The sequence below is a fragment of the Sebastes fasciatus genome, chromosome 19, assembly GCF_043250625.1.
Source record: "Sebastes fasciatus isolate fSebFas1 chromosome 19, fSebFas1.pri, whole genome shotgun sequence".
NCBI classification, from domain to species: domain Eukaryota; kingdom Metazoa; phylum Chordata; class Actinopteri; order Perciformes; family Sebastidae; genus Sebastes; species Sebastes fasciatus.
This window is the reverse complement of record NC_133813.1, coordinates 9,818,047-9,840,676: the sequence shown is the minus strand read 5'-3', so window position 1 is coordinate 9,840,676 and position 22,630 is coordinate 9,818,047. Positions and strand designations below refer to the sequence as shown.

The 22,630-nt window shown below is 41.0% G+C and overlaps 1 protein-coding gene across 6 annotated transcripts in view; it reads right to left on the bottom strand.

Moving 5' to 3' along the window:
* cacna1bb (calcium channel, voltage-dependent, N type, alpha 1B subunit, b) overlaps positions 1-22,630 on the bottom strand; it is a 160,946-nt gene that overhangs the window by 97,393 nt on the left and 40,923 nt on the right. For all 6 annotated transcript variants that reach the window (XM_074617978.1, XM_074617974.1, XM_074617975.1 and 3 more), the window contains exons 5-6: positions 1,667-1,758; positions 898-1,050 (exon numbers count right to left, since the gene is read on the bottom strand). In XM_074617978.1, coding sequence (XP_074474079.1) covers positions 898-1,050; positions 1,667-1,758 — 245 coding nt within the window. The remainder of the gene's footprint in view (positions 1-897; positions 1,051-1,666; positions 1,759-22,630) is intronic.

The following is a 22,630-nucleotide window of genomic DNA, read 5'->3' as shown; positions in this document are numbered from 1 at the left end:
GTGTTTTACTGCGACCGAAAAGTGACGCAGAGGAGTCTGACAAAGCATATTTGCCCACTCCCATGTTGATAAGAGTATTAAATACTGGACAAATCTCCCTTTAAGGTACATTTTGAACAGATAAAAAATGTGCAAATAAGTTTTGATTAATCTCGATTAACTATGGACAATCATGCGATTAGCCTCAGTTACAAGGTTAGGAAGTGTGGACTTTTTAAATAAATCTGCTATTAAACTGCATCACCATTCAACTCTGACGTTGAAGAAAGTCTTAAACTCTACGGCACGTACTGGAAAATGGTAAGCAGTAATGTAAAGTAAACATGATTTATATTTAAGGAGCTAAAACATACAAAACATTGTTACAGAGAAGCTGCTCAACTCCCACTCACACAGCGAGGAAAGCCATTAGGTATCACTGCTGCTCACTAGCACGCACTTCTAATGAAGCAGAAAGAACTGGTGAATAGCAACCTCATTAACACCATCTGAGGTAGCATTCGATCAGGAGGCCGAGTACATAAGCATCCCTATTGAGATACAGCAGAAGCTATCGATCAAAACCTGAAGACTGTGAAAACCCCATTCATCAAAATCAAGAAGTGAAAAATGGCTGTCAGAAATTCTGCTGTGCACTTGTTTGTTACGTTCATATAGGCACGCTGCCTGCCAGCATTGTGAATCTGCGGCAGCTCGAAAGCCACATGTACATATACAGTACACAATGTATGAATCATTTATGTACGAGTGCATGAACATGCGATGCAATATATGTTCTCATCCGTAACAAATGCGGGGACGCAGCTGAAAGAAGAGAAAGTTTTTCCTGGCGTCAGCTCGGCCGATAATCAGTGTTGTCGTACAAACAGCGTGCCACAGCCAAGCTGTTGCTCTCACCAGTCTCTATCTTGAAGCAGGTGGTGTGGAATTTGCCCATGTAAAACTCCACCCCGATGATGGCAAACATGACGATTGCGAAGAAAAGCAGCAGGCCGATCTGAAGCAGAGGAACCATGGCTTTCATTATGGACTTCAACACCACCTGGAGACCTGCGAGACAGGAAAAGATGGGGGAGAGGGGGAGGGAGGAGAGTGTTAGCAGGGCTCTGGCTATTTCTAAGGATAGTTAAAGGGGACATATTGTGCTCATTTCCAGGTTCATACTATTCTGGGTTTCTACTAGAACATGTTTACATGCTTTAAAGTTCGAAAGGTCTCAGCAGTTAAGTGAGTAGAATGTTATTATTACCTATGGAAATGATGGTTCATCCCAAGTTGTAATAAACAAGAATAATCCTTTAACTATTCAAGCCTTTACTGAAGCTGACTTCAATAAAAGTCTGTAGTGCACGTTCCTCATTTAAACGTTCTGTTAAAACGTTCCAATTTTAAAGCCAAAATGAAAACTTCTTAACACAATCAAAGACTAGCTTACTACATTTACATCTGTAGCTACATCTGTAGGACAGAGAAGTAAAGAACACATCAACATATCAAAGCAAAGAACAAAAAGAGAAAGATGGAAAAATAATATGGATTTTATCTCAATGTTCAGATCACATCTGACCAACATAATGGACATCACATTTCCTGGAGTTTGTACAGACCACTTTGTCCACAGTATAACTCTTGAAATGATAATATGTTCAAATGTTGAGTGACTTACTGGGGATTCCTGACACGAGTTTCAGGGGTCTGAGCACTCTCACAGCTCGCAGTGTCCGCAGGTCAAAGTCCGAACCCACCGTGGCCAGGATGCTGTAAACACACACACAAACATCCGATAAGCACACTTCAAATCACTGCAATATGACCAGCGCTGAATGTCATTTTTTAACATTCAAAGCTTCTACTGAGGTTTTCGAATGAAGCTTTGAATATCTGTCATCACCCTAAAAAAATGTTTTTGTTATTGTGGTTATATTAATGTAATTTATGGTGCAGTTAGATTGTTGCTGTACTGCCTCGTTAATACAGGCGCGTGCCTCCCTTTGTGTGTGTCAAGTGGGAGAACAAACAGTGAAAATGTGTTATGGACAAATATGGATTGAAGCAGAATATTTTGTTAGATAAAAACATGTTGTGAATTTTGAAAATGACCTTTTTTCAATACATTTTGACTTTTGGACTTTACAAGCCTCTGGAGTTATTATTGGAAACGTTTGGATCGCACAAGTCGGAAACAATCCTACGCAGGCACCACTGGAATCTAATTCTACAAATAGTATAATACTAATAACATTAGTGTAGCCTGATCTTTATCTGCAACTGTGCACAATACTGGGTTGAAACACAATGAATAGACATGCAAAAAAAAGAAATGCTGCGCAGCATTCAAATGTTGATTTAGAATTTGAATGTCAACGTTAGGAATGAAGCTTCACAAGACACATGACACAATATTTTACTGTAGCACTGATACACACAACATAAGGTTGCAACTAACAATTATTTCATATTTAATCTGTTGCGATAAACTCATTGTGTTTTCTATTAAATGTCAATGAAAAAAATGCCAATCACAGTCTCCCAGAGCCCAAAGTGACGTCTTCATATTGCTTGTTTTTTTTTGTCTAAAAACCAAATGTATTGAATTGGCAATGATGTAAAACAGAGAAAAGCATTTCACATACACACACACAGACATCCTATAGGTTGATCCCATGTGTGTCTGATTACATCATGTGCTCTTTATATCTGCTTTTACCTACAAGTGGAAAAGTGACATACTGTGGCGGGTCCTTGTGTATGTGTGTGTGCGTGCACTAGCCACTGAGACACAGCTGGCAGCCCTCATTACAGGCTGTACACAGAGGGGGAGACTTAAGTGCTCCACTGAAACACACAGAAAAAAAAACACATGCTCTAGGCTAGAGAGAGAGAGAGAGAGAGAGAGAGAGAGGGAGAGAGAGAGAGGTTAACAAGAAAGAGAGGAGGAATATAAAATTAAGATTGACTGTAAAGAGATAAGTGAAATGCAGCCAGGAGTAATATTAATTTGATCTGGAATCTAAGAGAGAGAGACATTCCTACACATTTGGGAGACCTTGTTTCATAGGTGTAGATTCACACAGGGGCGATAAGGATGCATATACCAGCTTTCAAGGAAGCCAAAATATTCAGCATTTTGAACCCAAGGCTGAAACGGATTAGCATTTTGTTTGAGTCTGCACTGCCGTGTGCTCCAGACACACTCTGGTCAAGGCAAGGTCTTAACACATAAACAGAGTCACTCCATATCATTGTTTGTAATGTCAGTTTCTATTGTGTGTAGCTATCTCGCCAGCAAATCTGACGCACAATGATGGAGACAAAATGATGGGTTGAGAGAAATGATAGAGGGAGAACCAGCCTGATAATCAGACTGAATTACTATTTAATTTTCCCTTTGCTGAAAAAACCCCCCCAGAGATGATCTATGGTGCATTTTTTAAAACACATTTGAGTATAAATTATATTATTTATAACATCTCAAATGGGTATGTTTTGTAAACCTCTCAGCAAAGTACCGCTGGGAGCCCCAAAGCAGGCAGGAAATCCTCAAGGGTACAATAGCTTTTATATAGAGGGTAGCATATACACTCATGACTGACTAAAAGAAATGCAGTACACACATACACATACACACACACACAGAAAGAAAAAGTAGAAAAACAAGAAAGGTCGCTTATCGCTCCCTGGTTACCAGTTGGCATGGTAACCGATAAAGCACATCTGTGCTTTATGGGAATTATCATTATGGGTGAAATCAGTCTGCTGGGATGAAAGTGTCTGCTATGTAATATAGAATGTATTGTTTTATACATATTTCATGCACAGGCTTTGCCGTTGATCAAATTCTCAGACAATGATGGATTTCCTAATGCTCCTTTTTTATAATTGTCTCATTATGTTTCCGCATGCAAATAGTGATTTTTATTTTTTGGTAACGGAGATTGCGCTTAAACAGTGGGATTCACGGTGGAGTGCTAAGACCCCAAAATCCAATAAGCATGAAAAATGTGATAGGGTATCACATCCCAGATTTCAAAATCAAGGAGGACAAGAGCGTTTTCCAAAACGCTAGCATTTTGTCGTAGTATTTTGTGATTTTCATTTATCAAACTGTTTTATTATGTTCAGCTCCACATAGGGAACTGGGGAGATTTAGAAATGAGTGGAAGGAACCACAAAGAGAGAGAGAGATCAGAGCTGAGGGATGACTTAAAGATGAAATATTGATGAGGACTGCAAAATAGCGTGTAGAGGAAAAGTCTCTAATACCGACACATCAGCATGCACATGCATACATGCATTCACACTTAGAGAAACTTTGCTGGGAAGACTTAAATAAACATCCATATCTTGTATCTCTTTGTGGTGCTGAACATCTAAACCCACTCTATATGTCTCTTTCTATTGTACTCTTTCTAACAGTCACGCACAGTAGCTTGTCTCAGTTCAGAGACTAAATTGTTCTCATAATGGATCCATAAACCTGTTCAGAATCAAAAGCTCCTCCAGATGCAGCTGAGAAATACAGCCTTCAACCTTATATCCAGCGACACATGCCAATTTCCGCTTGTTACATGCATACGGTCTTTTCAAAATAAACTTCTTTCTACACAGGAAACAACTTCCTTAGGTTTAGGCAATACAACTACTTGATTAGGTTTAGGAAATTATCAATTTGGTTAAGATTAGGCAACAAAACTATTTGGTTAGGCTTTGGAAAAGATCGTGGTTTGGCTTAAAATAACTTTGGAAGTGGCATTACTGAAGGATGTAAGCTACGTGACAAATACATCAACGTTGGCTTCTGGTTTCACACGGACGCCGGTCTCCTGGGCGAAAGTCTGGTATTTTTTGACCCACCCATCCACCCCGCCTCATTCACCACTTTTTATATTTCTTGGTTCACGATTACGTCAATTACACACAAATTTATTTCGTGGGATATACACGAATGACAGTGCATTACTTTTCGTAGGTATAGCTACAAACAGTGTATGAGACCAGCCTGAATAGAGCATCCAGGTGACCCTTATCACCACTGAAATCCAGATGCCAGGACGGTGTGGGCATTCCGATTAGGAGCAAATAAGATTAATGACAAAAATGCATATACAACAAAGCCGCATGGCGTAGGTTGCTATGGCAATACACAAACATGACACACAGTGTATGTCAGACTGAGATGAGCTCCTATAGACCAGAACTGAAAACACTACACCACTGAACTTAACAGTTCACAGCTCAGTCTGTTTTGTATCCAGTCCTAGTTGAAATTCGTGCAGCACACAAATCTCCTTTTTCTCTGTCACTTGGAAAAAAAAGTCCAAATGTCACCTGTAATAATCCTGCACTGTCCAACACTAACCAACCTAACACATCAAAGATGGACAAGTGTTCCCTTCTCTGTGACCAAATGAAGCCAAACAAAAACCCTGCAGGAAATAAAGACATTATAATTGAGGTAAAGAAAAATAACAACATAAATGCAATCTGCAGCAATTAGTGCCATTTGTAACAGCGGATGCCAAGATAATATACATAATTAACAGTAATTAAGCTGCAAATCCAATCTTCATTTTCCTGTGGCTTTAATGATACACAACAATGTTTCACTATCCCTCTCCATGGTGCTGAAACTTTCACACTACTCTCTTTCTTGGTCTCTTTACATGTCTCTACAAATATTGCATTTCAATTCTCACAATGCGCCATTCTGTGACTACTGCTACAGCAACTACTACTACTTGCACTATTAGTACTGTACGACTACGGCAAACACACAACACCCTAGCAATTAGGGTTGTCCCGAATACCATATTTTGGGCTTCGAAGCTTCGGTGAGAAATTTCCAAAGGTATTCAAAGCTTCGCGGTGCAGCATGGCGCAGCAGACTGACATGTTCTTCTCTCTGTCTGTCTTCATCTCCCCCATATCAATGCCCTGCACAGTGCCACTGCCGAACTACTGTACACATATGCACCTCTACACACAACAAACAGCGATTATTCCTTATTTCATGGGCTATTTTGGGATTTATGCTTTATTATTACATACTTATATTTAAAAAAAACAACAAGGAAGCATTGGAATATTGATTTAAAGGTCCATTAACATGGCTAGGGTCGAAGCTTCGAAGCATTTGGGTCAGCCCTACTAGTAGTAATCCCTCACAACCACCAAGCATCACCATGGAAAGCACCTCATATCCTATTGCAATCACTCAAAATTACCCCAAACTATTAGTAACCATTCTATACATCCATCTTGCAGCTATTTTAAAACAACCTAACAACACCTGGTTCTTATGTGTGTGGGTTTTGAGACTAATTAAACGCCATATCAACCACCTAGCAACCACCTAGCAACCACCACCTGACAGCCTAGTAACCCACCCAAACACTGAGAAAGTAGCAACCACCTGTCAATGCCCTACCAAACGTCTAGCAACACCCTAGCAAAACCTAGAATATTCAGCTTTTAGCTGCTTTATATAATCCAAATTACCACTGTATACTATGTTTTGATGGGAATTTGTCATCTGCCTTCAATTTAAATACATTAAAAGATAATCCTACTGCTCTGTGTATTCAAACAAATGTTAGTGTTAGGGTATGACATTAATGGACAAATGAGAAGCAAGCAAGAAAGCCACAGTGACCTTAAGAGAAACCAAATGAAAAGAGGATATAAATACATGAATCATCCCTCTGTGCTGTTTTTTTTTTTATATCCTCCACAATCAATAACTCACTTTGTTCTGCTAAGAGCGCACATGTATGTGTGTCTGTGTGCGTGTGTGCACGTGTGCCTGTGAAGGGATGATTTGATGACTGTGTAGACAGACAGTCGGGCAGGGAGCAGCCTCAAGAAGAAGCTATGAGTTTTAATATCCCTTTATCATCACCACAATATATCCATGTGGGCGCCAGACACCGGCACAGGAAATATGGAGGGTGATGCTATCGTCTGTCACTCGCTCACAAACACAGAGCCACATGCCATTTTCCTATTATCGCACACAGGTACAACCGTTAAAGCATGTCTGAGCAGGTAGCTATTTGCTCACACTCAGGGTCGGACAACAAAAATGAAATACAAAGACACATATTCATACAGACAGATGACTTCTACATTGGTGTACAAATTCACACGTATACACAATAAAGTACCCATTTCCTGTGCGGTTCAACAATTATATATCCAGATCCTGTGATTCAGCCTTTCTTGCTGGAATAAAAATAGAGCCTGAACTAATTTAAGCTTGAAGAAACAATGGCAGAACAATACAGACATAATAGTGATTCATGCTGCCCGTCAAAATCTGCAGAAAGGAACACACACTTCATTTAATTTCGCTGCCTACTCATTTTTGTTCTTCATGCAACAACAACAAAAAACAATGTACAAAAAATATGACTGTAAAAAGTGAATGATAATGATGTTCACTTCCTGTTAAAGCTTTTCCAACTGAATTACACTTCCCTCTTCATGGTTCGATGGATGAGCTTTCATAAACATGAATGGAAGTGTAAAGCGGCCAATGACTGAACACAAGGACATGCTCACGAGGAGAAACAGCACTACTCGTTAAATATTTAGAACGCTAATGTTGCTATGGGATGTGTAAATAGGCAACTGTCTGCTGGCAAATGAGCCACAAGAGGTATCAAAGGCAAAGACAGGGGCTGTTTGTTTGGCAGCTTGTTTTTGAGCTTTAGAAATTATTAATTAAACTTTGAAAAAGTAGTTTGACAGTTGGGGAAATATTTGTTTTATTGCCAAGAGTGAGATGAGAAGATTGATATCACTCTAATGTCTGTACGATAAGTGTGAAGCTACAGCCAGCAGACATTTAGCTTAGCTTACCAGCACCATTTGTTTAATCAGTACAAAAACTGAAGTGTAAAAACAACATGTTGTGGATTTGTGAGATTTAGAGGTGCTGGTAGGTGAATTTGTTTGACTATTCCTTTAAAGAAAGTGACATTAAACAGTCGAAACGAAGGTGTAAAAAGCAGAGAAAAAGAGAAGCAAGTGGAGAAACGCTCCCTTCTCGTGAGGCTGAGTGATGTAGTTTAATTACTGCGACCCTGCCCAGCTGGGGGCCGGGGGCTGTGATTGAGTTCTTCACACATCCTGGTAAGAAGAGACGGAGGCTCTCGGAGGACAGACAAGAGAACATGGTGCTGAAAACCTGCCTGCCTGCCTGTCTGTCTGTCTGAACGTTACCAGCTGGTCACAGACTGTCTGTCTCTCTGCATGCGTGTCTGCCTCACATTTGAACAGAACAAACTAGTGAATATTTTCCTTCAATACCTGCTCGTCAAGCTGGTGCTGTTGTATGTTTATTGATGTATATCTACCTGCCTGTCTGTCATTTCAGTCCAGGGGTTGTTGAAACACTAGCCGTTTTTCCATTTAATGTCAAGAGAATTTTGATATTGCAAAGGAAGAAATACGAATAAGGCACATTTCCATCAACTGGTTTGAACTGAAATAAACTCATTCAGAAGTTGGCGCTGTAAGCTGGTATGTCTGTAATCCACCGGTAAACAGGGTAGAAGAAGTAGAAGTTGCTAACCGGAAAAATAAATGTCTAAAAGAAAAAGTCTCTAGAAATTTGTGTCAATTGGGAAAGTGTTGTTCTTTCAGCTAGTATTGCAATACATTCTCATCCCAACGCATCACATACTGGCACTTTGTCACGCTCCTTGGTGTCACATTAGGTTTCGGCATCCAAACTACTTAGTTAGGTTTTGGAAAAAACGACATGGTTGGGCTTAAAACGACTAAGTTTTTAAAGTGAAAGTGTGACTTTGTTGTGAACGCGGGACACAAACCAACATCTGATTGTAACTGAAAGTGAAACTTAACACAATCTATACCATGGCATCTATCTCTTTAATATCTCTGCTTGTTTTTGGCCATTATCAGTGAGCAGGACCAATTTATTGCAATATTCAAATTGCAGGATTTGCACCTAAATGTGGTGAAGTGACCTAACAATCCAGGTATTTAATTCACCAGATTAGTCAAAAACACTCACATCTGTTAATAACTGTGTCTGAAATTAATTTCCAGAAAATGTACTACATCACAATCTATATGGACATGGCAATATGAAATTACATAGACAAGATAGATGATTATATCTGCATTGGCCAAACCTTGAACCTAGTCAGTGTCCTCTACCTGCCTGTCTATTTTGTCTATTTTCTGTCTCAGAACTTGGGTGTCAGAGCTAAAATTGCAAAGTCAAAACTTATCTCTGAAATGTCTGTTCTATTTAATTCACCAGAGTGCGTGGATGTGCAGGCAGACGCACACAGACACAAACACAATGTAGGAAACAGACCTCCATCATTAGACACAGACCATTTCTTGCCAATTAGACCTCATTTCTACGATCTCATCTAATAGGAAACGAGGCGACCAATCACGAGACGGGCGTCAGTATGTCACATCCTGTTTGTGAACAAAAGAGGAGTGTGCATGTGTGTGTGTGCATGTGTGCGAATGGTGGTGGGCCGCATCGCCATGACGTTATATGATGTGAGTGGACAGCTGTGACAGAGTCAGGAGAGCAAGCGCTCCCCACAATGCACATGAGGACAGAAGGGGGTACTCATGAACTCATCGTGGCTGCCAGAGCCACTCGCCGTCAAATATGGCTACTGTTGTAGTGCTGGGGCTCTAAATTAACACTGCATGCACGCACGCACGTAGACACATGGAGGCTTCCTCCTTATTAGACTCATAAACAAATCAAAGGCAAGGGACTAAAAAAACAAGTTAGCTCACATCCTCAGGCTAGGATGTAGCGTAGCTCTGATTTTCCTGATCACGCTCCATCAGCTCAGGCCTGACAACCTATTCCCTTTACATCCAACATAATAAAAAGAAAAACAATTGAGATTTGTTTCAGTAAATTGAAGTGGGTGTTCTTATTCTAAAGGTGGAATTAAACTTTCCACAAGTTCAAACTAAAGCAAAAATGCAGGGCGCTTGCGGAATATTATAGAATTGAACTATCATGGCTTTACTAATTACTCGACAGGAGCAGTAATTAGTAACATTACCTCATATGTGGCGTTCTTTAGATCAGTGTTTCCAAAACTTTTTTTCTGGGGAGCAATAAAACACAACATGAAGACACCATCAACTTGCCGTGACTCAAGTCTGATTCAATCACTCCCCGCTCATTCATCCAGCGCCATTGCTGCACTACGTAACATTGATATATATAGGTAGGCTACATAATCCTGACACAATGTCACAGAAACCTGATTTGACTACTTCGATTTGTCGTTCTTCCGGGCAAGTAGCAGACGTCCCAGTTTAAGAGAACAGTTCATTCGGTCTTGTTAAGCAAATGTAGCTACAAGGCCGTCTCGACTCAAGCCACTCATCAACATCCCCGTTCAAGACAACGATTCCCGCTCGTTCATAAGTCGTCCAATGTTTCGAGCAACTGGTCCACCTAGCAGCAAGTAGGAAGGGAACTGGCGCCAGGTTACCAGCGCCCCCCGCCGCCTACCTCCATTAACTGCAGCAGCCTGCTCTGGCCGAGGCATCGGGCACCGGGATGCAAGCACCTCCACCGCCTTCTTCGAGCAACTGCAGTAGCTTGCTTTGACCGAAGCATTGGGCACCGGAATGCCAACGCCCCCCACTGCCTACTTCCAGCAAACGCAGCCGCTCGCTCTAGCCGAAGCATCGAGTACCGTGATGCCAGCGCCCCACCGCCTACTTCCAACAACTGCAGCAGCTCGCTCTAGCCAGGACATCTGGCAACATGATGCCAGCGCCCCACCGCCTACTTCCAACAACTGCAGCAGCTCGCTCTAGCCAGGACATCTGGCACCGTGATGCCAGCGCCCCACAGCCTATTCCCAACAACTGTAGCAGACCGCTCTAGCCAGGACATCTGGCACCGCGATGCCAGCGCCCCACAGCCTACTCCCAACAACCGCAGCAGACCGCTCTAGCCAGGACATCTGGCACCGCGATGCCAGCGCCCCACCGCCTACTTCCAGCAACTGCAGCCGCTCGCTCTAGCCAGGACATCTGGCATCGTGATGCCATCGTCCAACCGCCTACTGCCTGCATCCGCAGCCGCTCGCTCTAGCCAGGACATCTGGCACCGTGATGCCTGGTTTTGGGGGTTTCTAAGACAGAAGATGATTCACAGAAGGATGCCCCCAAAGCTCGCAAATGGATGCCAAGTCGCTTACTCAGCACTCTTCAAAATGTACTCCATAGTAGACACAGTCGTTGACATAATCAACAAAGAACACTCCAGTGCCCCATCCATCATGCCGTTCCGTCAGTCACTAATACGTTCACTGTGCAGCTCACGTTCCCGGTCATTCCAACGCCATCGCTGACTCTTTCTCGCTTCTAATTGCAGAAGTTCAGAAGCCTTGCCCCTCTCGCATGCACCAATCCAACACAGGTTTTCCCATATTCGGCACCGACCTTCAACCTGTAAATCCCGCCCTTATACTATTGGTTTTATTTTACAAAAGACAATAATGCCCTTAGCATCTTTGCCAATGATGAATTCAAAGTAATGGCCATTAAGTATACTTCCTCCTTTCAATCTTCTTTTCTAGCTAGCTGATTTAACAGTGATAAATGTAAATTTAGCTGCCCTTTTTATAGCTCACATAATAAAAACCAAGCAGGTTTAATACTTGGACATAATAGGAAATGTGCTTCTGTCGCTGGTAGAGTTAGATGAGAAGACCGATATCAATTTCATTTTGTGGTCTGGCGTTTTTCATGATTTGACCGTTTCCTGTTTCAACATGACAATGTCTCCCAGTGCACAAAGACAGGTCCATAAAGAAATGTTTTTCTCAGTTTGGTGTGGAAGAACCTGACTGGCCTGCAGAGTCCTGACCTCAACCCACGCAACACCTGGAACTGGAAAGCATCCAACAACAACATGGATATAAATATGTAAAGCGGTAGCATTCAGTGTGTTTATGTTCTAAGTTTATCTCTGGACAAGTGCCAACCAACACATTACTGTGGATTTTTCAAACCTAGTGAATAAAGCTTAAAAGACTCAGAAGAAAACAGCCACATCACAGCCTCTGCAGGTGTGTGCATTTTAGCATCAGACCAGTATGTGCACTGCTCAGGTGGAGGTCTGTTGAGCCAACATTGGCACAGTGCTGCCTCAGTAAACACAAACAACACAGCAAAAGAGTAGGTGTTCCCCCTTTACCCTCCCCTCTCTACTTCCTCGCCTCCAGTTCCCTTCATTTCCTCCTACCTGCACATCTGACTGTTAATTAACCCGATAATGAATCCCGAGTTGTCAAAATATAACACACAGGCTGCTCCTCAGTGCCTCGGCCAGATTAGTTACCCATGGTTGTTTTTTTCACACATACTGTAGTTGTCTGAAGTGAGTAATGACAGAGACAGAAAGAGATAAGAGAGGGAGGGAGGAAAGAGAGAAAGGCTGAGGCAGTGGTGTGCACAGAGGGGACCCCTCAGAGAGTCGGTGTGTCCCATTGAGTAGCCACCTAACCTGAGCCTCATCCGGTGATTAATGACCACAGGAAACACATTTAAAAAGCTTCCTTCTATAACCTCAACATTATTTTCTGCACGCTGTGCCACTCTAAACAAACATAAGCTGTGTCCCAATCTATTGCTGCATACTAATTCTTCACATCTTACAAGAACTCATTATTTGCATAAGCCCTGTTTCCACCGCAGGAAGCTTCACCCGGAACTAAGAACCTTTTGAGGAACTCAGCGTTTCCACCGCAGGAACCAGGATATAAATTAAGTTTCGAGGACATTTTCCAGAGACCTTTTGGGGGAAACCCAGCTAGAGGTCTGATTCAAAAATTGACTCAAACACACATTTTCAGAGAAAGAGATCTGACTCTAAAGTGGCTCTAGGACAGGCAGACCCAGTCCGAATAAACCAGAGGATGATTAGACCAGTTACAAAATGTAGTGGACCCCCAAATAGACCCAGAGAGAGAAAGAACACCACCACTAGCAGCAGCTCCACCAATTATCTGTGAGCAGCAATACCTTTTTTTCCACAGAATTCCAGTTTGAATTCTCTCTGCCTTAAAAAGAATATTTCTCTCCTGTGATGACAGACTGAAGGATTTAGACCCGGCCCAATTTGGGTTTCCTAAAATCATCAAATTTTTAAGGGCTAACCTGAATCTTTCACTGAGGAAGGTTCCCAATAAATCATTTAGCCAATGCTGGAATGAAAGTGTTTCAGATGTTTTCCAATGCTGGGGTGCAATTTTCTTTGCTCCGTCTATGGGGTCAGTATCAGGCTGCTCTCATACACCGTTAATAGCTATACCTACGAAACGTAATGCACTGTAAACAAACGGAAATTGACACATGTTGCTGGATATTCATAGGAAAATGTCCAAAAAATTAGGAATAACTTTTCGTTAACCGTTGTATGATGATACGTTGTATGTTGTACGATAATGATACATAAAATTCTAGGAAGGACTTAAATATGTAGTGTGTTCACACTGGAAATATGACAAAATGAAAGGTACCCTGTGGAGTTTTTGACCACTAGCTGTAGTATGAAGCAATGCTGTTATGACTGGGTTCATTTTAGTTTGCACCTGCCGACGGTGTCGCGTTATTCCACTGATCTACAGGTGGTAAAAAGCAGCAATGTGCCAGCAAAGGCAGGGAAGAAGAAGAAGACTGCTACCAAGTAAACAATGGATATAAACTTTTACAAATGTTTTACTTAGAGGGAACTGCATTCAACACATTTTACACACAATACATTTTGGTGAGTAACTGAATGCAAAAAAGAAACTTTGTTTACAAGAAATCTCTGCAGGGCTGAGAAGAAGGCAAAGAGTGATAGGAGAGTGATAAAAACTGAGGTAAAACAAGAGTGAACCGCAGACAGGCATTCACTTGATAAAGAGATCCGGGACTTGAGAGGGTTCCAAACCACAAACCACAAAATGTCTGTCATCGGAAGCCTTGAATCATTTCTTGTCAGCACATCACAACAAACTACATTGATTTCTTGTACGCTAACTCCAAAACAGATCATTTGTCTACAGTCCATTCTGCACGGTATTAGTATGTAGTATGGAACTGGGACAAGTCCGCCTTTGCTTGCGTGTTCCGGGAAATCAGATTGTGTTAGGAAAACTTAAAACACATAAAGTCCAGGTGTTCAAATAAAAGCACTGCAGATCAGATAACCCATCATCACACATGGATCCAAACAGGAAACAGATGCACAAGTGAGACGATGGATGTACTGTACATTTTAAAAGACATAAATAGTAAAGTAGCAAGCCTGCAATCTGTGTTAGGTCAACGCATTTCATTCAAGTTTTGATGCTCAAATATTAGGATTATTATTGTTATCAATAGTATTGGGATTAGTAGTAGTAGTAGCATAATAGGAGTACCACATGTACATACAGTAATCCAGCCGTTGTGTAAAACAGAGGCCATATTTTCAGGACACTTCCCCCCAAGGAGACATCCTGACGAGATGTGCCGTGATTTATGTGTGGGAATGTAATCAACCCCAGCCTCCACAGCTGAATCCCTTCTGCAAAGCTGCATCGACGTGACATTATGGCACACATCCATTGCATGGGTGGACTTTCATTGCTTAGATCACGGGGCGTGTCACTCACATAAAACAATGTTTTCTGTGTGACCCTCTTCTGTCTGTGCAGTATACAGTACCTTTCAAGTAAGGAAAGCTTTACCAGGGTGCTTACCAAAAAAGCTAATAAAGAACAACAGAGAGAAAGAGCAGCAGACACAAACACACACAAAAACATTAATAAAAAGTAAGATTAATATAAAGCCAGACAGTAAAGATATTGCCTGAAATATTTGACAGAACGTGTTTATCTCAGCCTCATCACTGATGAAACTTCGGCTTAGCAAATATCATATGTCTCCATTCTTGCACCTGCAACTCTAAACACTTAAAAATGATCTTATTCCACAATGTCTGCCAATAACACATCATATATCAATATAAATATCATGTGGCTGCACCATTCCACCAAATAGGAATACTGTAGATGTCTTGTGTATCAACAAAATTCTGTGGGTTTCAATGGATTGCAGCATAACCTAATGGCTCACTCACTGGGTGGGTGAGTGGGGATTTAGAGGTTAATTAAAACCTGGGTCTTCCTCTTGATTAACAGTAATAAACCATGTTTCTCTCAGTCACTCAGCTCTAATCATCACAAGAGAAGACCAACTGTATGAATTGTGAAACTACACTACCAAACTATAAAAAAGTATGTAGACCAATATATGTAAATGTTAAAATTAGAGCTGTCAAAGTTAACACAATAATAACACGTTTATGCAAATTCGTTTTAACGCCACTAATTCTTTAACGCAACTTGCGATTTTTAGGTTGTAGCGGGCTCAGTTTTAAATCTAGAGTGAAGATACATGAAACTAGAAAACCTAAGGAATCCATTGGTACCAACCATGTCATACTAGCGTGTTGCGAAGGAGGTTAAATAACGCTCCAAACTTACAGTAATTTTGGCGAGGAAAAACTGGCATGGCCATTTTCAAAGGGGTCCCTTGACCTCTGACCTCAAGATATGTGAATGAAAATGGGTTCTATAGGTACCCAATAGTCTCCCCTTTACAGACATGCCCACTTTATGATAATCACATGCAGTTTGGGGCAAATCATAGTCAAGTCAGCACACTGACACACTGACAGCTGTTGTTGCCTGTTGGGCTTCAGTTTGCCATATTATGATTTGAGCATATTTTGCTAGATGCTAGATGCAGTACATGTGAAGGTTTCTGGACAATATTTGTCATTGTTTTGTGATGTTAATTGATTTCCAATAATACATATATACAAATTTCATCACTAGCTGGCCACTGTGGTTACAGAGGCCGTCTCGACACACATTTCGTCATCATCTGTCTCAGCAAAATACCAAGACATTAAAACTCCAACAAGTACAAATGTTTCAAAACCCTCCTTTATTCTTATGTCTTTAGTCACAGATTTTTGTGCCTTTGGTGGTGAAAAGAAACTCTGCACCTGTCGACGTGCTAACAGCCAGCCTGTCGCTCACAGAAGTGTAATCAGTGGGGAGATCTGTCTTTCTTGGAAGAAAAAGCTCCCTAATGTGCAGCCACTTCTTGCTGAATTTGGATCACTGTCACACTCTGTCAAAAAAACAGACTCTCTTTCTTCATACATTTACACTAAACGACAGTATTTTGACAAGACAGCGCCACTACTGTAGTTTAGTCCTAAAATAAAATGTCCCATCGTAATATCAGTTATATAAAATCAATAGCTTATCTAATAATAAATGTCAGAATTGCCTCAAAGATCAATCAAGAGAACAGTTTTGAGGTAACAGGATTAAAGCTCATTAAAAAACTGAAAATGGTAATTGTAAATATTTGGGTTCTTTAGTCTCACAGCTGGCGAGGTGTGCAACAATTTAGGCACAGACAAATAAATAGTGGCAGCCACTGAGCGTGACAATTAGAACAATTATGCCATACATTATTAATGTTTTTAGCGGGACAGCTGGGTGCAAACCCATTAAAATACAAATTACAGATTGTTTTTCAAATGAAAGCAAGTATCACTAGCACAATGCGGAAATTGTAAAGTATATCAAATGTCTTAGATGAGAAAGGATAATATTTTATTAATGTAGTTCCTGCAGCAGTCATGAATTAAAGAAGGAATGATGGATATTAAAAAGAAATAAGTGGATGGATTGCTTAAAGCATTTTTAATATGTAATGATAGTGTCTACAAAACATGACATAATATGTTTAACCAAATGAACATCAAACGGCATAGATACTTTAGCACCATCTAACTGCTGTTTGTTTCAACTGGTGTTAAAACAAAGTGGCCACAGAGAAGAGAACATATCTAATATAAATAAAGGTGGGCCACAGGTCTAAAAGAGGAAGCATGACTCACATGCTGAGATAATGTACTTTATCTTAACTCGGCTAACAGAGATTAGGTGTGTGTACACTGTTTTGTTATGCATGTTTGAATAGCACAGTAGTGATGTGTTTCATACATCTGTTCGTCCTAAGCTGAACTAAGAGAAATAAATGCATGGCAGACAAAAATGTAATCATAAACACTACGGCTTAAAAGTTGAAGGCTTCTGAATATGAATAGAGAAGATGGAACATCTCTTTTTTTTTGTCATTTAGGCTGAAATGGAGGACATCTCCTTTCTTTTGCAACCTTGTCTTTTGGGCACATAAGCATGTGCCTTCAACACAGTCATCCCTGGTCAGTTCATGTCCCACATCATTTTATTATCTAACCATGTTTGTGATCGTTCCCTAACCTTAACTATATGTTGCTGTTAATGCCATATATAAATATTGAGGCAATATCCCATTTAAAATGTTGACAGAACATAGCATGAACATAATCCAAGCTGCAATATGCTTTCACCAAAACATATCTAGCTAAAATGGAAGGAGTCTCTGTCTGTCCATTTTCTTGACAACCGTTCATTAGAAGCGACTTCACACTTGGCTGGTGTATTGCTGGGGACCCAAGGAAGTGCAGTGTCGGACCCCTATTAACTATTACACCACCGAATGGCATGCTGGGTACAGCTCGCTCTCCGTTGCTTGCTCCAATATTAATTGCTGCACCAGCGAACGGCAACGCTGGGCACAGCTCGCTCTTTGTCGCTTGCTTCAATATTAACTGTTACACCAGCAAATAACATGCTGGGTACAGCTCGCTCTCCGTCGATGTTCGTGTGAGCTTTTCCACCCAAATGACACGTATACTCTCCCATTGGAGATGCAACTTTGTGTGCGTTCTCCTACAAATGTCCAGCAACAAGAGCGATCAGGGCGCCTGCGCAAGCCCCTGCAGCGCAGAACCTGTTGTTTAGGCAACAAAACTATTTGGTTACGTTTAGTTGAGTACGTAAGGTACGTTACAAAATATGGTAAAACATGTCTACGTTAACTTTTGATTTCAGAGGGGAAACAAACAGCAGTCTCCTGGGTGAAAGTGCTGTATTTGTTGACCTGTCTATCCACCTTGACCTCCTCCCTACGTGGACTTTGTTGCTTTTTATACTACGTCACCTGACTTCCTCAACGGCAGCCCTGCATGTCCTGCCTCACAATTACGTGGGCTGTATACAAATTACAGTGCATTACTTTTCGCAGGTATAACTACGAACAGTGAATGAGAACAGCCTGATCTATAACATGGCAGGTGTGTTGTTCAGGACCCAAGGAAGCGCAGTGTCGAGTGTGAAGTTGTTTGGATGAGCGGTTCTTGAGAATACAGTACAATACAGCAGTAGCAATCGCCCCGTACTGAACAGGCACGTTTTGAACAGGCCCTCCAGTAGTTTTGTTGATGCAAAATAGAGATAAGGTTGTTAGTCTGGCAAGGAAACCTTTCAAATACAGATCCACAAAACCGTGACATAAAAATACAATACAAATCAAACTGTGGGCTTGTTCAACCGTTGCCCCCACTAGAAGGAACAGAGAAATGATGGCTGGACAGACACTGCCTTCCTCCCATGTTCAATAGCATTACATGAGCATTAAGAGGGGCAATGTACGTTTCCTTTCTAAAAGCCTAAATTACATAAAAGCAGTAGAGCTCAATTCAATTGACATTTCATTAAAATGTATGCATTTGTTTGTTTCAACACTTACTGATTACTTATAATCAGTAATCAATTCATTAATGAGGAATGCATTAGACAGGAGTGACCTTATATGCTTAAGGTCATTGAAGGCCAGTTTTCATATGGGATCTCATCTCTGAACATGAACAGCTCGAAGGTTCAGTTACTGATCGGCTTTGTTTACACCGTCACCAGAGGGCCTCCAAAATTCATGTTTCCTGGTAACCAGACGTCGGACGAACTCGGTCTCAATGGGATCTGACTGAGAAAAGAGAATTAAGTGGAGCGAAGCTAAATGAAATCTGCCGTGCTGCAGGCACCCGGGGTTTATATGGGTGACAGAGGATCTAATCTATGCTAATCAATTTACTCTCTGTTGACAAATTACATTTTTAAGCAAACATAACGACCAGTGCATCACGGCAAAGCACCGCATATTTGAAAGTAATAAAATCTATCAGCTAGTAATATAATGTTGAGTACTTTGCAAGACCATTATACTGTGTATATTACAAAAGAATAAACAATCAATGATTGCTTTGGAACTTTTTCACAGCAGACATTTTGCCTTATAGCTGGGAAAAGTTTAGGTGAAGGTCTCACCTTCAATTTAATGGTTTGTTTAAAAGAGAAAAACAGAGTCCAGTGAGATCATTTGTGCACATGAATCCATGCCCAGCCTACTCCTTACATCCGCCTTCTCTCACAGCCTCCACTTCACTGGCATTAACTAAATCACTCACATCTATTTGTGTCCGTCTTAACAGCTAATCTGTTAGCTTCATCACTCGCTCACAGTAACATCACCCAGAACAAGTTGTGTTTTGATGCAGGAAATGAGCAGGACACAAAGCCGACACATCATGTTCCGGCTCTATCCGTCTCTAATCATTTTGCATGCTTTGAACTGTTTATTATAACAACTATTATCCACTGCAAGGAGGAAAAGAGCACATTTGAAACGGAGAGCTGGTTCCTTTTTTCTTCTCATGCAGAAAATTGACAGCTAATGCATCTCATTAAGCAGGAAAAAAAATAATCTCAACATCAAAACATTCATTTGTGGAGTGTCTGTGCTTCGCATGCAGCACATGTGTAACACTATATCGCTTATTAAACCCCTTCTCACAAGGCAAAGGGGGATTTAAAATCCTTGAAATATTGACTTCATGAAAGGCCAGTTCACTGTTTTGAGTCTGCCGCATATTACCCATTAACAATCACGCCTGGATGGAGTAGATAATTATTCTCTTCATCTACTGTTAGATGGGAGAGGTGAGAATAAGAATTCTTAAAATCTAATTTCTGTTTTAATGAGAGACATGCATAGATAATGTGTTAAACTACAGTACAGAGAAGTCGTGGACGGTTGGGTAAACGCAGCGCAGGACTTTGTCTCCAGGGGGAGTCTGGGGTTCACATCCTGCATCCCACATGTTATTAGGTATAGGCTACTAAAAAAAGATAATTCGTCCCAGTTTTCAAGAGGACATTTTACTCCACTGTTATCTACTCGTATGTCCTCCATGGAGCCATGTAATTCCAGTGGACAGTCAAAAGTCAATCCCAAATGCACCTGTTCTACCATGAATGCCACTTTGTTGGCAAAATTATGTAAACGCTGAAGGAGAATGATCTTAAAACTGCAGTGGGTAGAAATGGAGCGAATATGATTAAAAAGAGTTATTTTTATAAAACGGTCACTATATCCTGACAGTACGAGACAGGTAATCTGAAAAAAAATCATGTGCCTCTGTGTCGTCCGGTGTCCTCCAGTGCCCCTAATGGCATCTGCTGGATTTCACAGACCGGAGGAAAACAGCCAATCAGAGCTGATCTGAGGTCTGCCGTCCAACTGTCGTCTATGAGAGTCAGCTGTCAATCACCCGAGAACTCCGATCAAACGGTCAAACTAGGCAGCGCTGATCAAATATGAATCAATATTCTGTTACTGTAATGCCTATTTCTCGCCTCAAATGTTTTCAGAATCATCTTGTAGTGTACTGTTTAGCTGTAACATGAGAAAGTTTGTGACCCGGCAGTCGTGTTGAGATCTGTTGAGAAAATACCAAGCTCCGCCCACCAGCCGGAGCACAGCCAATAGGATCGCTCAATAGGAACGCTCTCTCTGAAGTGGCCTGTGATTGGTCAAAGTCTCCCATCATGGGCTAGATTTTTTTAAAGTCTGAAAACAGAGCCATGAGGACGTGCAGAAGTCTAGTTTTCTCTCAGAACACTTGAATTACAATATGCTGAAAGGTTATTATGGAATTTTTGCCCAATGACATCCTACTGTATATGAAATATCAAATATGAAATAAATAATTTTCAAATAATCAAAATAATAATATATGCACACCTACACTAATTTATGATACAAGATAATCTGACATAAATAGCACTAATATAATGAACTGTAATATTTCCTATTCTGCTATGGTTACACTAGCATTCATGCTGAACCCTCCACCTCTCTTTAAACACACACAGAGCAAGAGAGGGAGAGGGCAAAATAAAGTTGTGCTATAGCTAATCAATGTTGAAAATGAACCTGTGTGGCCAGTTCTCTTCTGAACACCATCACCCATAAATCACCTTGTCTATACAAGGCAATTCACTGAGAGCTATTAACTACGCAGTAATCAGCCTTCAACTCATTAGCGACCAGAAGATAAATCAACACAGTGGCTGTTGCATAATGGAGGCCTTATAACAGGAACTCCAGTCAGTGACAGAGGCAGTGGAGGAAGGCGTTAACACAGCTAAAAATGACACAAACAATAGTAACGGAAATAATCGTTACCCCTGTATCATGATATGTATCATATCACCAATGCTAATACACAGCAGTATTGATACTTTTTAATTAAGGATCAAACAATAATGACTATATACTGAATATCAGTGGTGAAAACTATGCCTGAAAATGTATGTTGCATATAATTGTCTCACACATTCGTGCATTGCAACAGCACATCCCTAAAGACAGTAGATGGATTAGAGAATTACTGTTTAATCATCTGAAGTCGCAGCTTTTACTAACAAGTTACGCACATATTATTATGCATTACAGACTTTTATTTTTAGGTGTTTAAAAAAAAGGAGAATTTACTGTAAAGCAAAACTGTAAAACAAAATCTGGTTAGTTTCATTTTACAGAATAAAGTGCATGTGTGTTTGTGCCTCTGCTTCCAATAAAACAAAAATATCAAAATAAAAAAAAAATAGGATTCAAATTGCAGTTTGACCAGAATGTTATATGGAGTGTGAAATAATGAAAAGAGAGAAGTAGGTCCTGGTGGCATCAGGAGGGTTCTGGATTTGAGGTCGTGATAAATGAAGTGGAAAATGAGCAGGTTATGTTTGGAAGAGTCCTGGGAAGTTCACACCTGTGCCTCCTCTGCGCTCAACCAATCCACACAGACGCCACCAAGGCAAGAAACCCCCCCCCCCCATACACACACACACACACACACATACACACACAGTGACTGCTGCATGTCATAATGTTTCCTCTACATTCTGAATGATGTTCCTTCATGATTAATTACATTCAATATCTCTCAATTATTTACACACCGGCAGCAGTACTGTGGCAATACATCATCCGTCTTCAGATAGCCGCGAGCACTTTGAGTTATAAAAACAGTGAGGGAGGCCAACATGCACACATGAGCATGAACACGGAAAAAACATCACCCACACGTGCACAAAAACAACTTGTCAGCGACTGCATCTTGTCTCCTTTTGCCGAACCCTCCCTCACTCCTTCCCTCCCCCTCTTACACTCTTGATGTCTTGCAATTGTGTTGGTGAATTGGAGCTGAAGAGAAAGCAGGAAGCCTTGACACAGAGCTGCTAATGCAGAGCAGCTACACTAACACGTCTTGTGCACGGTCGGGGGCTACATCTACAGGACAGTGAGAGGTAGACGGCAC